This window comes from Crinia signifera, chromosome 2 (assembly GCF_055691185.1).
Source record: "Crinia signifera chromosome 2, ASM5569118v1, whole genome shotgun sequence".
Classification (NCBI taxonomy): domain Eukaryota; kingdom Metazoa; phylum Chordata; class Amphibia; order Anura; family Myobatrachidae; genus Crinia; species Crinia signifera.
Window position 1 is genome coordinate 360,195,731 of NC_139218.1, and position 17,951 is coordinate 360,213,681.

The 17,951-nt window shown below is 44.8% G+C and overlaps 1 protein-coding gene across 3 annotated transcripts in view; it reads right to left on the minus strand.

Annotated features, from left to right (window-relative positions):
- Positions 1-8,947: 8,947 nt before the first annotated feature.
- The window catches only part of WASF3 (WASP family member 3), a 44,252-nt gene continuing 35,248 nt past the window's right edge, over positions 8,948-17,951 (minus strand). For all 3 annotated transcript variants that reach the window (XM_083169879.1, XM_083169880.1, XM_083169878.1), the window contains exons 5-9: positions 17,073-17,190; positions 16,639-16,814; positions 13,919-14,179; positions 12,748-13,106; positions 8,948-11,810 (exon numbers count right to left, since the gene is read on the minus strand). In XM_083169879.1, the coding sequence (XP_083026005.1) occupies positions 11,653-11,810; positions 12,748-13,106; positions 13,919-14,179; positions 16,639-16,814; positions 17,073-17,190 (1,072 nt within the window). In that variant the 3' untranslated portion in view covers positions 8,948-11,652. The remainder of the gene's footprint in view (positions 11,811-12,747; positions 13,107-13,918; positions 14,180-16,638; positions 16,815-17,072; positions 17,191-17,951) is intronic.

Sequence of the window (17,951 nt, forward strand, 5' to 3'; positions counted from 1 at the left end):
GTCATACATTGAATGAGAGTCATACAGTGAAGGAGGGTCATTCTTGGGGACATACAATGAATGGAGGCACTGATGGACATTAAGAGAAGAGGTGCAGGCTGGGGGACAGAGTAAATGGGTGCAGAGTGTGGAACATACAGTGAATGGGGGACATACAGTGAAGAAGGGGCAGGCTGGGGGACATACAGTGAATGGGGGCAGGCTGGGGGACATACAGTGAATGGGGGACCATTCTGATGTGATTAATGATTCAAAGAATGTCAGGCTGAATGGTTGGCCCCCACACATTTACACTTCACCAAATCTGGCCCTCGTCGCAAAAAGTTTGGACACCCCTGGGTTGGGGAAAACAAGGGGCCCTTCTCCTTCGGGAGAAAGCCTACTCGATCGCACGACCCCCTATGCACGTGTTTAGGCACAGCACTGGTGGTAGGGAGCACACCTCGGGCTCCTGAGTTTTTTTTTTCAAACTCATGCACTTATCTTGGCAATTGGATTGATTTGTCTTATATGCTATGATCTCTGGATAAGCCGTTATGTGTCAGTAAAGATACCTTGATATGCGGCAAAGCTCCTGTTAATACAGTGAGTACGGTACGCATTTTGGAGATTGTCAGTCTGCATTGGTACTTTGTCTTATGTCGTTTGCACGGGTGGACCCATAAAGATACCTTTACACACTTGTATAACACCACTATATAGTGAGTTTCGGTACGAGTTTTTCCTGTGGAGTGTTTTTCACTTTCATTTACACCTTTTTATTTTTATTTTCATTTCTCCATATCACAAGAAACACATTTCGTGGGACACACAAGTTCAGCGCCGCCAGACTCTCATTTGTTCCGGAGTATCTGCTAGAGAGGATTTCACATTGGTCCTCCATTTGGGTTTGTGGTTGCAAGGACTGATAGCGCCTTGGGACGTTTCAACACTTTGTTTAATTATTTTGTCCATTCAGTTATTGATGTCTAAGGTTAAAAACTTAATATTAATTATCCTTATTCTTAATTTAATTATTTTGGGGGATTTTTGTGTGTTTTTTACTAGATGCGCAAGTATGCCAAATATGCTATTAAGTATAGCGGTTCATTGTTAAACTGAACAGAGATTCAGATAATTTGTCCTAATGTTTAGGAAGCCAATTAACTCCAAAATAAGGTAGAAGTATACTAGCTGATTAGTGATAACACATTAATTATTCAAGTCTGCCCCTATTGGCGTTTGTAATGGTCAGTCAAATCTAAAGTGAATTCTATTGGCTGTTCCCTGTGGAGGATGCTAATTAAACCCGCTATTGGCAGGGTTAACCGCCAATCAAAGTATAAATGAATGTCATTGGCCTGACCAAGCCTAGAGTAAAACGTACATCACAACAGCAGGCCGATCACGTGCTGCGCACACTAGACCGGTAGAGCCATCTCCTACCAAGCGTCCGGATTACCAGCAGCATGTACCAGGAGTTACTGGCATTGTTAAACACTGGAGTGGTAAAGTAATACCCCTTTCACAACAGCCAAAATGGCAAATCATTTTCAAGATTAATTTATACCCCTTTCAGACATACCACAGGGATTTTAAACCCAGTACAATCGGGTTTTTAAAAATCACAGGTCAATTGCAGGAGCCGGGATTTTAGTTAACTAAAATCTTGGAAATAGCCTTCAGACATATGCTAGTCCCGGGATTATGCACGTGCACGTGAAAAATCCTGGGATTTTTGCGTATGTCTGAAAGAGGTGTTTCAAAGCCCTACGTGACCAAGGTCCAAGGTACCTGAAGTTGCTTCTGATTCCATACTGTCCAAGCAGAGTACTGCGATCTGTAGATGAAGTACTTTTAGCAGTACCTAGAACATCCCATAATTCATCTGGGGGTCAAGCTTTTAGCCTCTAAGGAACTCACAGAGATCGGAGGTGGAACACAGGCCGGAACGCTTGCCAAACACCAAAAGTGATGTCCAACAACTATGGGAAGTTGCTTCTGGAAACACAGACAACACAGAAAACAAGCGGGACCCAGATGATTGGATTTTAAAAAAGTGGGAATAGATCAAAGCGCCCTCTCCCGCCCTCAATATGCCCCACCCTGGACCTCTTAGATAATTGGACAAAGAAGATATATAAGGAAATTCCAAATTCAGCCACATGTATCTTGCCTTGAAAATGACACAAGGAAGTGGGTCGAAATGCATTAGCTCTGGTGGCACTTGGTACTTATATCTAGAGGAATAATGGTGTTTCCGGCTATCTTAAGGATCCAGCATGCATAACCGGGATATTGTCTGGTGACTATCTTAACATTATTTAGCTTGTCATTTCTCATTTTACCCCACCCTTTGGATATTGCCTTTACTTTATTGAAAGAATTGTCTTTTGCATTGTATCTTCACTATTTAAGTCTTTTTTTTCCATCTATGTAATCTATTTGAGCTAGATCTGGATGGAAGTGGAAAAAGCACTGTTTTTATGTAATGATGTACATGCACATCATCTGAGATTAACGGAAGATTTTTTCTTACATCTACATCTATTGTGATTTGTTAAATAGTTATATATGCGCTTGCAGCTCCACACTACATTTTCATACTTTGTGTACCAATTTGATAGGTAAAAGGCAACACGTCTTCAGTGGATTGTTAGTGGGCACCAGCTGGAGTGCAGAACAAGGTATACACCCCTGTATTGATGTTAGCTGTACGTGGTATGTTTAGGAGCAGCCTATTCATTCTCCCAATGGACAAAAAAACAATATTATTTATAACTCAGTGAGCGAACAGTGTCTAAACAATCCATAAAAATGGCTAGATAGGTCCTTTCCAGGGCTACATCCATGTTGACGTACACTGGGCTCTTTTTCAGGATCAATGGGAAGGGACTATAGGAGAAGACTATATAAAAACCTGAACATGGCAGATGTATTTCAAGGTCCATCCTTCAACCAGGTCTAAGCCAGGTATCCCAGCAAGTATGTTTGAAAACACTGGCCGGATGCTGATTGGCTGAATTCTCTCAGTCAATCAGCATCTGGCCAGTCTTTCAAAACCAGCAGCGCTTCATGCCCGGCAAATAGCACTACAAGCTCCCCGCCGTCCTGGCAGCAGCGATCCAGGCAGCGGTGGCTGGAAGCTTGTAGCACTATTTGGATATGAAGTGCTGCTGATTTTGAAAAGACTGGCTGGACGCTGATTGGCAGAAATCTCTCAGCCAATCAGCATCCGGCTAGTGTTTTCAAAATCAGCAGCACTTCCGGCCCGGAAAATAGCGCTACAAGCACACTGCACATAGGTATGTGGGAGTGGGAGATGTATGTACTGTATGTATGTATGTATGTAAGTGGGGTGGGGGGAGTGCCGATGTTCTGCCCAGGGGCCCTGCAGTAAGGAGTTCCCACTGTAGTCAGGGTATAATTGTAAAATATATACTTTATATAGGGGCACCAGAGCAGGGTGCAGGTGCAGTGGTTGCAGGAATTAATCTCCAATATCCTCTGAGTAGACACTGCACTCCCAGCAGCTCCAGGAGCTAAGTGCATGCTACAGAGGATCCAGGCACAGAGAAGACCCACTGGGTACTCACCCAGCTCCCTCACCTCAAGAAGCAGCCAGTCCAGAGAGGTACACACCATACAAGGGACAGGAAGGGAGGACTCCACTCCACCGCCTCCCCCCTCCAGGTATACGTGGATCCAGGGCATGATGGGAAAATTGTCAAAACTAAAGGGGATCTAGGAACTACCAATGGTAGTGTCTAGATCCTCTTCAGTTTTGACAATTTTTCCCATCATGCCCCGGGTTAACGTATACCTGGAGGAGGAATATAAATCCGTGGCGAGTGAAGCGAGCCACCGTGTCTGAAGCGTGCGAGCGCTGCGATCCCGCGAGGGTACAATGCAGCTAAAATAAAACAAAATAACCGACACCTAAGTGAATTACAGATAAAATAAAAAACGTTGTGAGGGCATCTAACAACTTCCACCCTCACTGAACATCACATCCTGTAATCAAAACTGAAGGGGATCTAGTCTCTGCCCACTACCAATAGAGGACACCAGGTCCACGCGACCGGAAGGCGCACCCGCTCTGGGGATCAGCAGGGTGCACAGACCGCGGCAGGGAGATGACAGTCGCCACCCACTGTGTAGTTCCACCTCCCACCGCAGGCGATTGGTGCGGTTGCCAACCCCTCCCAGTCAGGGTTGAAGTACTAGTAATGATCTGCTCTGTGCCGCGGATTTCTGAATGGTCCAGCATCTGCGGCTCCAAATGATATAGTACCAGGGTGGTGGGTGCCCCGGTGTAGTGGTACACAGCAGGGTACAATCGGAGGGGGCGGGCGGGCGTTGCTGACTCGGGGTAGCAGGCTTTGGGCCTACTACCCCTTCTATGCTACCTCCTTCAGTTCAGCGGTGGGTGAATATTGGCTAAGCAGTTTCCAAAAGAGATGATGGGAAGAAGATTAAAGTATACTTGTATTTATACTCATTAAAAAGTTTTTGCAAAATTGATAAACAATAACAATGCTTAGAGTGAAATAAAAGAGCTAATTTGACTTAAATGCAGGCAGCAAAAACTATCAGAGATTGCAGGCCTCAGGCTATAATGCGGTTACCTATATTACAGCAAAGCACCCACTATACCCCAATGCGTTTCAACCTCTAGGGATGCATTTTTCAAGGATCCTTGCATAACACCTCCCTAGAGGACGAATTACATGAGTTTAGATGTGAGTGGGGCATAACCTGACTAACAAAGACCTAAGGAACAAATCGGTATGCATCCCAAAGTTAAAAACCACCACTGCCCTGTGTACAAAAAACAATACATCTATTTGCCCCCTTTGTGTCTTGGGGTCCGATTCAGACATGGACTCATTGCCAGTGCAGTTGGAGCAATGCTTTGTTGGAACGATGATTTGCTACTGCACATGCGCACAAACTCCAGTAAACAACATACAGGGCATATGTACAAATGACAGGAGGCAGAGATCGCTGTTGCGGGCGGGGTCACTTGCAGTAGAGCCACAGCGCACAACCATGGCTGCTCTACAATGGTAGGAAAAAAGAAGAAAAGAATTGTCTCTTTTGCTGGCGCACTGATAGAAAGTAGTAAAGAAATAAATTCAAGATAAAATATACACCTTTTAATTCTATTTGCAAGAAAACCATTTAAGTGAAATATTCACAACAAACTATTGAATAAACTATACATTTTCTCAAAGATGCACGTGCTGTGTATGTGTTTATTTATTTAGTCCGTTTGGTGTTCATTTTTGGGAAGAGTTTTTTATCTCGTATAACATGTGTATGGCTGCAGCTTGTTTTAGTTCTGCCTTTTCTACACTTTTCTTGTTAGGTGTTTGTTAGTGATCTCATATAGGTACTAGATAATGACTTTTTTTTTTGAATTTTTGTTGCTGGAGCAAAAGTTCTTATTCTAGCAGGGCCGGTGCTAGGGTGTCCGGCGCCCTCCTGCAAACCATACATTTTGCGCCCTTTCACATTGCCATTGCAACAAGCTGCAGCCCGATTGTGGGAGCCTATGCAACATGCGATCCTATGGAGGATCTCGGGTGCATGTACATGTATGCATACATCATCTCAGTGCTGTGTCCGCAAAATGTTGCAGGCACTAAAGGTGCCCATACACGCTGCAAGACTCGCATACGTTATGTGCTAGATCGCATCGCTTGGCATGCATGCAATGTGTGTGCGATGCGATCTGAAAGCAGTACAAAAAGTATGTGCAGTACATACGTTTTGTACTGTGCGATGCCCACAGGAGCGCACATCGCATCACACGCTGCGATAGCGTGGCCACGTTTAGGCACATAACCCAGCTGAGGACGCCATTACACCCCTCTCGTGACTGAGGGGGAAAGGAGGGGAGAGAAGGAGGAGATGGAAGAAGAGGGGAGGGGATAGAGGGGGCAGTGTTGAGGACTGGCAGTGGCACTGGCACAGCTCACTGACAAGAGGGAAGGAAGGGCGGCGCTGCTGCTTGTTCGCCATTTGTTTGACAGCTGAGTAGCAATGGGTAGAGGGCGGATCCAGACATGACATCATCCAGGCATTCAGACAGCGCTACATGCCTCAGCGCAAATGTCCGTGAGGAAGAGGGGGCAGGTCACAGGAGAAGGACAGTGTGTGCGCAGTGCAGGGAGCAGCTCTTTATACTGCCGCCCGCCCCGTCAGACAGGCGCTGTGCAGGAGGCAGTGACAGTGAGGGCTTTAGCAGACAGGGAGACAGCGCCTTTTCAGCATGGCGCCTCCCTGCTTTGCAAGAGCTGCTGAGTGGGTAGCGCCGGTCCTGTATTCTAAAATGGTATGGGTTATCTGGCAGCGTAAATTCTGTCCAGTTCCTCTACTGTATTACCATTTAGCTAAATTTGCTTATATGCAGACAGAGTAGTCAGAGCTATTTTACTAAATCACTGATATTATATCTTGTACAAGATTAACGTAATTTTGCTGCTCTTTGTGCAGTAATAAAATGCTAATGCATGGCAGCCATATATCTAGAACAGCGGTTCTCAAACTGTGGGTCCTGACCCCAAAGTGGTCCCGACCTTCTCAGAATGGGGTCCTGACTCCATGTTGCTGATGACTTTTCTAATCTCAGTCAGTGATTCAAGGAGTCTGAAATCTGTTGCATTGTCTGTTATGTTAGACTCCTCCCATCACTCTGTGCCTCCACAATGCTGCCATGTATGTCCTGTCTGCTGACTACACATGTGATGACCTTCTGCAGTAACTTGCTGAGGTCCCGTAATTATTTTTATTGTCTGATGGAGTCCCAGAGCAAAATAGTTTGAGGACCCCTGATCTATAAGATTCTATAATAAAACTGTATACCAATTTGCAATGTGAGCTCAAATTCGGAATATTTTCATGATTGGGTGAGTTCGCTGCTCTTTATGCAGTGATAAACGGCTAATGCTCGCCGGCAGCTGTTTGTTACACAAATTGGATTGTTAGTACTTCACAGCTATCCGAAATTCTGTATAGTATGTAGGCAAGTAACGGCACTTCCAATATAGGTGTCACCTTAGAAATTCAGTGTTTAGGATTAAGCTTTTCACAATAATAAGCTGTTAATGCTCTACAATGGTGACTGGGAAGTGGGCTGAAGCTTTCACAAAAAAAAAAAATAATAAAGTCTCATAGCTGTGTTATGAGAGGTGTGTAAGTGAATGTGTCTGCATTTCCAGAAGGCAGACCCCGCAGCTACAGCGTTTGCATCTTATTGGAACCAAAAATCCCAGGCACCTAGGGCCTGATTCAGACCTGATCACTCCCCCGCAAATTCACATGACCAGCGGACAGTTGAGATGCCGCCCCACTTGAGTGAAGTCCCGCGTTGGAAATTAATGTGCACGAGGTGTGAATATGTCCAAAACCAATCGCAACAGGCTCAGTATCAAATGATTTTACCACTGTCCACAACTCATTGTAGGCAACGCGTAGCCCAAGACTTACTCGGCATGCGATGGATAAAGGCATATCCAGCCTGGAGCTGACGTCACACACCCTCCCCTAAAATGGTCAGGCACGCCTAGTGTTTTTCCGGACACTTCCAGCGTAAAAGCCGCAGGAGCGGTGAAACGCGTTGGTCCTGTGGTGTTACTACATAGCCCATCTTGAACTACTCCTCCACCCATCCACACAGTGGCCATACCAGCCCTTAAAAACAGTGGACATACAAAAGAACAACCATACTCATATCTTCAGGAGCCATTACGTTACCTCTCTGAGCCACTTCCTGTGGAGGAATGCCACCTCTCTAATTGCCGAGGACGGCACAAACCACATTGGCTTAACTCCTAGAAGTTTTCCATACCGGACTCCACCTCAAGGGCATATACTGTATATATGAACAGACACACTGACCATGGATTCGGTATGAAATCCCGACGGTCAAAATCCCAAATGGGTCATAATACCAACAAGGACAAAATCCCGACAAGGACAAAATCCCGAAATACAGAATGTGCAGGTGAAACTGTTAACATGACTTTGGTTTGACAGGTCGCGAGGTCGACATGGTTTTTTTCACTGTCGACACAGTCAACATGGACACAGTTGCAGGTAAACCACTTTGCTCGCTATGCTTCGGGCACGGTGCCTCACTGCGCTCGGCACACTATTTTATTCTCCCACCATGCCCTAGTGGATGGTAAGCCAGGAAATACCGCCTGTCGGCACATGTCGGGTCAAAAAACAGTGAAAAAAAATCCATGTCGACCTCGCAACCTGTCGACCCAAAGTCATGTTGACAGTTTCACCTGTACATTCTATGGGGGGTATTCAATCTTCGGGTCATGGCAGACGAGCTTGCTCGCCTGCCGTGAGCCAGTCCCGTTCTCGGTCAGCTCGACCGAGAACATGCAGGCGGGATTCAATGTCCCGCCTGCAGCGGGACGAGAAGGGGGCGTGGCCGCGAGTTGCGGCCGGGAAGTGACGAGATGCAGCTGGCAGCTCGTCACTTCCCGGCTGTTCTCGGCAGAACGAGCCCGACAGCTAGAGATGTCGGGCTCGTTCTGCCAGGAAACCCTGTTCAATGCTGTCGGGGAAGACAGCATTGAATAGGGCCCGTCGAGCATCTCCCCCACGGGAGATGCTCGACGGCGATTGAATATCCCCCTAAATGTCAGTATTTTGACCTTGTCGGGATTTTAAATGTCGGGATTTTGTCCTTGTCGGTATTATGACCGCATCCCCTGACTATATCGGGGCGAAGGAAATGTATGGGTGAATATCATCTTGAGAATTCGGGACACCTAATTTTATCAAAATTTTGATGTATGCACATTATACTTTTTTATTGATATTTTATATGTGAATTGCAATAAATATGTTTTTCTTAAATTGCACATTGTAGAAATAGGCCAGGAACTGGAACTTTTACATAAACAGTGAATGTGTATAATAAAGGCAGAGGTGCTGATGCGGAATTAGGTTGAATTTTATTGTAACATTGTCACAGTCAGTCATCACCATTGCACAATCTGGAGCATCAGTGATAATGTAATGAATTTCTTGAATAAAAGTATTTTTTTATTTTATTTTTTAAAAACAGCAATTAAAATAACCCACAAACTAAAATACATGAGAAACTTTTTTTAACTAAAACAAAAAAAAAATATTTAAAAATGAATAGTCTATTGTAACATGATTAACCATTTCATATGATGTTACGAAGAGCCTAGGACAGTAAAAATTAGCCCTTTTTATACAACCTAATAAAATCGTGGGACAGAAAATCAGTAGTATCTTCAGCACATTGGGCTGACAATTGCAGATTGCACACATAGGTCTTCATTCTGTACTAAAAAGACTTTTAACAAAATGGAGCTAAAATACACATATCGCCTAGACACAGTGATTGCACGCAATTTGTGAGTGGAACAAACTCACAAGAATGTAGCCCAACAGTTCACTAGTACTGCGTTCAGACCGCAAATGCGAACCGGCAATATTTGCGGTTTCCTGACGTCATGCAGGGGTGCGGTGGAGCGTCATCTGGGGCGGGGGAGGAGGCAGCACTTAGAGCTGCCTCCTCCATAGTGTGAACGGGAAACGGGTCGCTCGACCTGTTTAACCCCTTCACACGGGATGCAATCACTTTCCCGGCGGTCTAAATCCCGACTCCGGAATCCCGGCACTTTGTCCCTCTGTGGGTGTCCACTACACTCAGAGTGAGAATAAATTAGTGTGCCCAGCGTAGCGAGTCACCAGGCCCGCTGCATGGCGAGTGTCGGGATTTCAGCGGTCGGGATTTTGACTGCCGTGATTCTATACCAATTCCCTTCACACAACATGGCAACAAACCGGCAAGAACTCTGCTTTTTACCAGGTTCAGATTGCTGCGTTGCTACCGGTTAGCTTTAACCGGTAACCCCTTTCACATCAAACTAATTACCAGGTCGAAAAGGCAAGAAACCGGCTTGTACCCGGTAATTAGGTGCGATGTGAAAGGGGTATAGGAATGTTTTCTCAGTATTCCACTTTTAAGAATATTGACAGAGGTGTGGCCACCTTGTTGAGAAGGTGTGGCCACCCCGCTTTGGGCCATACATTCTAGGCCACGCTATTCCATGAAAACACCTCGGCAGCGTTCGACCTGTGCTGGACTTACTGACCAGTCTGCCTCCATCACAACAGTTTAGGCAACGTCCAACCTTGGCCCTCCAGCTGTTGTGAAACTACAAGTCCCATCATGTCTTGCCACAGTTTTGCTATTAGGAAATGCTAAAATTATTGCAAGGCATGCTGGGATGTGTAGTTCTACAAAAGCTGGACATGCCTGGTTTAGATGTCCTACTTAAAATTGGGAAAGTTGGAAAGTATAAGCCCATCAGCTTCACTAATTCCTGCTGAAACCAAAGGCAGTTTGTAGAGGTGACAAGTAAAATTGTACAGTTGTGTACGCGCGTGATCGGCTGTTGTTTGTGGATGGTCCGACGGGAGTACGGTCGGCCGAACGGTTGCAAGAAACAGGGATTGTATATATGTGCACCCAGTTTTGTCTACTGTAAACGGATTAGAAATTATTAAAATGCAGAACATGGATTACATGAAATCCAAGCATGTAAATCTGCATAAAAATACTATTAGGCTATATTAGAAAAACTAAAATAAAAAGTCTAACCATTCACTGAATACAGCGATGCACTGGTATATTCAGACATTCCACAGTACAGTATATGATATTTCATAATATTAAGGATTAAAAAAAAAAAAATCAGTGTTTTACAGTACTCCATTTCTCTAAAGTTCCAATATAACACCACTGTAAACGATACATCTCTGTCACGCTCAACCACGTTCAGTGGCAATGAAAGTATTACCTCAGGATGAGAACATGGTCTGTATTTATTGTGAAGAGTTTGACATTGTGCTTTTTCTGTGGATCTCCTGTAGAGCATGACACACAGGGCACAGATATTAACAACCGTGCTCATCTGTACGGTACTACTGACTGACCGAGTAAGTTACATATACTAAATATACCAGTAGCATATAGACAGCGGAAGCTGCCAAGATGTGGAGGGAGGCAATAAAGACTTGTGCTCATTTATTATTTCACTAGGATTGATCAAAGTGTTGTCATTACATCTGGTTGTGAATGCATAGGCTGCATTGTCAATATGTAAATCTGCCCCTGTGTGCGGGTCATGTGCTCATTTTAAAACTGGAAAATACAACTGGTAAGTTACAATACAGTGTTAAGTACCATAATACTACAGGTTCTACTAGCACAACCAGTTACTATCTTAAAGCATCCCTGAGTTTCAATAGTATTTTGCGCAGTGGCGGTTTTACTAATCTTATAAACGTCAAAGTGGCTACAAAATTTCATAATGCCCATTACAATTACAAATACTTCAGCACACAACCTACAGTTAGCTAAAGTGTGCTGTGCCCTCTTTTCCTAGGTCTGACTGGCTGACGCATGCAAACTAGATCAATATTGGAGGGTTGTCCTGTGAGCCAAGATCTAGGTGTTCCTGGCATACATCCGCACTGCGTAGGCCAGGGACGTAGAGATGCCGGGCAAGGTGAAGCTATTGGTGGTGGTCACTGGCTGATGCCAACAGGTACTTCTTTCACAGTAGACCTTGGAAGCATATTACATCCGCTTTACACAATTGGTTGTCAGTCCGACCAGTCATTCTCCTCTAATTCCGAGTCATCCTCAGAGTCACTATACTCTACTGCAATGCGCCTGGACAGGATGGTGGCTACGTCATTTCCCACTGGCTCACGCTTGGCTTCCTGTTCACGCTGCTCTTGTACTTTCTTCAGTTGGATTCCTGTTGATATGAAAAAAAAAAAAAAAGAACAAAAACCTTTTTTAGAAAAGTTTTGAAGATATATCAGTAGGGAGGACTGAAGGACACCCAAGATTAAAAGGGATATTATGATGGGTATGGTATAACTCTCAGACAGTCTGTGTTCCAAAGGTCTTTCCTCCGTCATCAGAATCCTGACTGTCAGGATCCAGACAGGGGTGCGAGTGCAGTCAAACTCCTTGCGGGCTGGGTGGCGAGCTACATTCGCCATTAATTCTATTCTACCTCTATGGGGGTTATTGGACATCCACGAGGGAAAATAGCCCATTTAAGTAGGTATTCCAACTGTGGGGCTCCTGACATTCGGGATTCCAATGTTGGAGAAACGACCGTCGGAATCCCAACTGTCGGTGAGTCATCTGGCACCCATTAGGACAAGCCAAAATAAACAGGGATGTTCAAAACGCCACAATCTTATAATCAAATATACACATAATAAAAACACTTTCATTTTCCGTGTGGATTGGAGGCATCTATCCAAAAAGAGTGGCACCCAACTAACCCTCCTTCCTCGCAGCCTAACCCTGTCCACTAGTACCTCACCCTAACCTTCCTACCCCACAGCCTAAATCCACCCCTACTAAAGGCCTAACCCTATACCACCTCCCCCTGCAGCCTAACCCTAAGTCACCCGCTAATTCCTAAATCTAGGCACTAGTCATCATCACCCCCAGCCGCAGTTACCTCAAAAATTGTATTAAAGAGAACATATGCATACTATACCAACAATGGTTCTTACATGTTACAGCAGTCCATGCTCCTTTGCTCTTCAGGATACATTTTTTACACCATTTGGCCAAAAATCTTAAATTATATCTTAATTTTAGGCCATATTCCATAACAATACCACCCGTCAATGAATGTTGAATTGATGATTATTGTCTACCATCTCACTCACCCATCCTAATGGCAGACAGAAGATCGCTTCGAGCATCGCCAGTCAGGCCAAGCAGATTTGCCCCATCAAGTCGTTTGGCTTCTAGCACTTTAGAGAAGTGCATTGGAGAGGAGAGAGACAGGGTTGATGCAGGAGGCCCTGGCGGTGGAGGCGGAGGCCCAGGGGTAGTTAAAGCAGCGATGCCAATAGGAGGTGGAGAAGGCGCATATGTAAACCCAGAAAACTGTCCCCCTGGAGATCCAGGGACCAGCTGCTGAAGAGGACTAACAAAAGCAGTCTGAGCTGAAGGAATGAGCGGCGGTGGTGGGGGTGGAGATGCAGTGGGGTAATATTCCGCCATCTGAGACGGCAGTACCCTCCTTAAAAAAAAAAAAAAGAAATCAAACAATTAGTGATTTTCACCATACACAGACTGCACACGCAAACTTAGCTGTAGTAAAATAAAATGTACATATACAGATGTAGCCAAGCTCATCCGTCCTGCTACATGATTGGCGCAACTAGTGTTCACACAAATGAGACACGTGCATGCCTACGCACGCCATTCATTCTAATGGGCTACCGCCGGGTTGTGACTAGTCCACTAGTCACAGCCTGGCGAATAATGCAGCATACCTGTGCATACATACATGGCGGCTACTATACATCTGACATAAAAGGTTAACAAAATTAGGTGAAGCCATGTTGTAGGGTAACATTTTATGAACAGCTTCCACAGTAGAAAGCTTAGCTAGGACCTGGTATTTTCCTGAAACAGGAGCAGGCCATTATATTCCATTCAATAAAGTTTCAGGACTGAGAACAGGGCGGTAGCAAAAATGTGAGAGTCCGGGCCAGGAGTTGCGATGACAGGACAGGAAACGCTGGTGCAGGAACTCCGGAGTAAAATAATTGCCAATTTGTGTGTTTTTTACTAGTCATTGCCATTACCTATAGGTACAAATTGTCATAGGGATTCTAAAAACTGCATTTGGTGTTCCCCACGAAGCAAAAACATTGGTGGGGCTGTCCTACACCTCACTAGCCTACCACTGTGAACTGCTCCTCTGCCTCCTCATACAGTCTAGCCGGACTCACAGCAGCAGGCGACAGGTAGGTCCTGTCAATGTCATCTTAAATTACACAAATTGGTAATGATTAAAACACTGTAAATTCCACAACACTGAATTACCTGCAGTCAGAAGATACTAAAGGCGGTTGGTGTGGCCCATCCATCGTTTGCGGAGGCGGCGGTGGCGGCTGCTGCGGCCTGTTTAGAGTGCCGTGCCTTAGTGTTCCAGTAGAGGACCTGAAGTCATGTTGTTCGTGAATCTGATTAGCGCCTAAATGATGCAGCGACTCTCCGGACCCAACATACGTTGGCGTCATGGAATGTTGGTGGTGATTCGGGGTTGCGGGATAGGAATATTCGGTAAGGTCAGACACATGAGACCTTACGGAGAAAAACAAAACACTACATCAGCCAACAGTTTTGCTCACCTTTCACCCCCGTAAAAATACAAAGCACGGTCAGTGTCACACTGTAATAAAGACTGCAAGTCACTTAGCAACAAAAGAAACTGCACACATGTAATATATTCCAAGCTGACAATCTTCTGGTTAGATAGCAGGGTAAAACGAATTAAACATGCGGTTTCTCCATGAAAATACCATTACTTAGAGTCCAGCATATATAGCTATTAATGTAAAGGGTGATGGTGTGGGGACAGAGACAAGACAGACTTTCATTTAATCAGAAACGGTTTTAAGTATTAAGTGGCCGATTCAGCATTGTTCATTCGGGTCTGCAGTACAAAAGGTGTAAACATCCTTTATTAGGTGCACACCATGCAGATTCTACATGCTTTGCGGGACATTCTCCAGCAGTGTCAATAGTAGCTTGTGGCGGGAAATAAGTACTCTGTATTTTACACATAATTCCGCCATATGTCAGGTGAAACTGGGAGGTACATTTATACAGAACATGGGGCCTTATTCTGGTTCATTCACTCAGACGCGAATTTGCAAGGGGATCGTTGTTTTGCGTATGCGCAGCTGACTTTCTGCGCATGTGTATATGCTGGGAGCGTGCGAACTTGGCGCTTAATCTGTTTGCCGATTGCGCACACTGTGCTTTGTGAGCGGGGGGCAGAGAGGGGCGTGGGGTGCTGGGCAGGGGCATTAGCATATGCATACGGCCAGCGTTTCATGGGTGTTCCCACGAAAAACCGCTGGGCGTACATATGGAAATGCGGTCGTGATGCACGTGCGGGGGGGGGGGGGGGGACGACAGCTGACATAACCGCATGTCAGCTGCCCGCCCATATCACTGCATTTCTTCGTTCATATGTACGAGCGGTCTGGACCACCCGTACATATGCGTGCGCTTTTCCCATCATTCGATAATCGGCGATCATCGAAAGATGGGGGAGGTTCCCACTGGCATGCGAATGGTTGTTTATATAAAACATCCATTCGCGTGCCAGACGAATGAACCCAGCGTGCGAATGGGGGCAGGCGTACCACCATTCGCCGGGCACGTTCTGGATGACTCGCAAGGGTGCAAATTTACGCCCGAGCAAGTCAACCAGAATAAGGCCCATGGTGTCATCTTCCCATAGTCACTACTACAGTTGGAGAATACCCCCCATTTACAATGCACACAAAATGAATGTAACCAACCCGTCTAATCATTGGGTCTTCTGTAATGCTCCCTGCCTCATCCAGTTCCTCTGTAACAACCTCAAATGTGATTATCAAAGATCTTTTCCTCAAAGAGGTGCATTATGGGATGCATGACTGGTACCAAAGCCACAGCAGACCAATAAAGATCAAGCTCACTGCTGGAACACCACACAATGCGTTTGGGGAAAAAATGTAATGCACCCAGATCGTCATAACGGCTATGGGGTAGTTAGAAACAGGGGGGTTCTAGATTCTGGATACATTTACATTCTCAATACTAGAATTATAGACAGCTGTAAAACGCATGGAAATAATGTTAGTAAGTATGAGGCATAAAATAAAAACGTGCCTCCAATTCCTGTGGTAGTTATTAACCATTATTGAAATACGGGTTATCATTTATATAGATTTAATTTGAATCTCTTAATGATAATTTAAAAGAAAGGACTGTGCAGGAGGACTGGTACCAATGTCACACTTATATAAAAGAATAAATTTTTAGTTTGTATCAAACTTCACTTCATATATATGTATTTACTTCTATATAAGGCTGCGTGGGCCACGTCTCATAGCCAAAGCAGACTGTTTTACAGCCACATTTTTGTGCCTCATATTGAAGTCAAAAATAGAATGTAGACTACTAAAATATTGGGGAACATTTTGGAAGATTACTGAAGGTCAGATTCTATAAAAGTAAAATTCAGTATAGTATAGGGGTAGCACGGATGGTGTAATAGCTAGCATTACGGCCTCACAGCACTGAGGTCATTCCCACCGTGGCCTTAACTGTGTGGAGTTTGTATATTCTCCCCGTACTTGCGTGGGTTTCCTCTGGGTACTCCAGTTTCCTCCCACAATCCATAAATATACTTGTAGGCTAATTGGCTCCCAACAAAATTAACCATAGTATGTGCGTGTACATGTGGTAGGGAATATAGATTGTAAGTTCCACTGGGGAAGGGACTGATGTGAATGTTCATGTATTCTCTGTAAAGCACTGCGGAATACGTGTGCGCTATATAAGAAATGGTTAATAAATATATATATATATATTAGAAAAATATTATCAACAAAAATGCATAAAATAAAATAAATAAAAAAGGAAAAAAAAAACAACAATATGCAATAGGAAGTCACTGAATAGCTGTCGTTATCGTGACAGATTCAAAACAGCATAGTGTGATACAAAGGTTCCTCTGAGCAGACTGGACAGGGGGTAAGACAGACCTAGTATCAGGGGACATGGATCCCTCAGATGAAGCTCCTTGGTATATGTTAGGAGACAACCTGTTGTCAGGTCTGAGTTCTTTGTCGTAGGCCATCATGTTCCACTCCTGACGCCTGTTCCTGGCTTTCCTGACTTTTTTCACTTCACGAGTTGTGCCGTCCACACGCTTCTGTTCCTAAAGCAAGAAAATATACTGTAATAAAAGGTCAAAGAGGAAGAGGATTTTCTGTTGGACATCTGGACACACGTCTCAGAGGACTCGGGGCATAATTCACATTCATTTGGAATGGGGAGATTCGGCCCATTGCGATGTTTGGGTGTCTGCACGTGTGTTATCCCCGGCAATGAACGACCACAGCAAGTTACACAGTGTGTCATCAATTTGGCAACATACCTCCTTTAGGTTACCAAAATGTATATGAAGAACCATTACCTTCTGCCGTCGTCTCTCTTTCCTTTTATCTTCTGTATCCTGTAACATTTTTTCTTTCCATAGGTCAAAGAAATAGGAAGGATCTGTGTAAAACTTCAAGCCATCCTTTCTGTCGTCTCTGAGGACACAAGAGAACAGGTTACATTTACAACTGGACTGTTTGGGGAACCCCGATATACTCGTATTGCTGTACTAGGGGCTCTCTACTTTATACTACAGTAAATCTCACATGAGTAAATATATACGAACATCCATCCATGTTGGAACTGTTCTAGAGGACACTGGGTCGGAGATAGACATGTGTTTTGCAGACGGATTTTGCTATGTTTTGCCCTGTGCATGCTCTGTAGCAGAGCACAAGTAACCATGATCAGTAACATAGTTCTAGTTTTGTGCATCTCTGTTGCACCGTCACCTGGAGCATAATGGGTGAAATTGGGAGGCAACAGGGAGTTTGCTAGAAAAGTAAGTGTGCTGAGGGGATGTAAAAAGAATTTCTGGGCTATGAGGAGTTGCAGCATGCAGACCTGTGGGATTGTACATAATTCCCTTGCTCTTCCTGATAACAATTATGACAAGCAGATGGTTGGATAGGGGGTGCGGGCCACTCTACATACAAGCCAATATATGCATCTATTTTTGTGCATACATGGAGAGTGCCATTGTGGCTGGCTTGCATACAACTCTGATAGACCCCCTGCGCTGCTGCCCTGTCACTGACACAGTCAGCGTAAAAAATAAAAAGTAGTAAGGCAGCATAATGCAGCCCCTCTCTAGGTGCATGTTGGCTCCTTCCAGCACTGAAAAAAACAGAGCTTCCTGGCCTGGAGGCGGGGTAGAGGAGGGGAGGAGCCTGGCTGCCCTGGGAGGCAGCAAGAA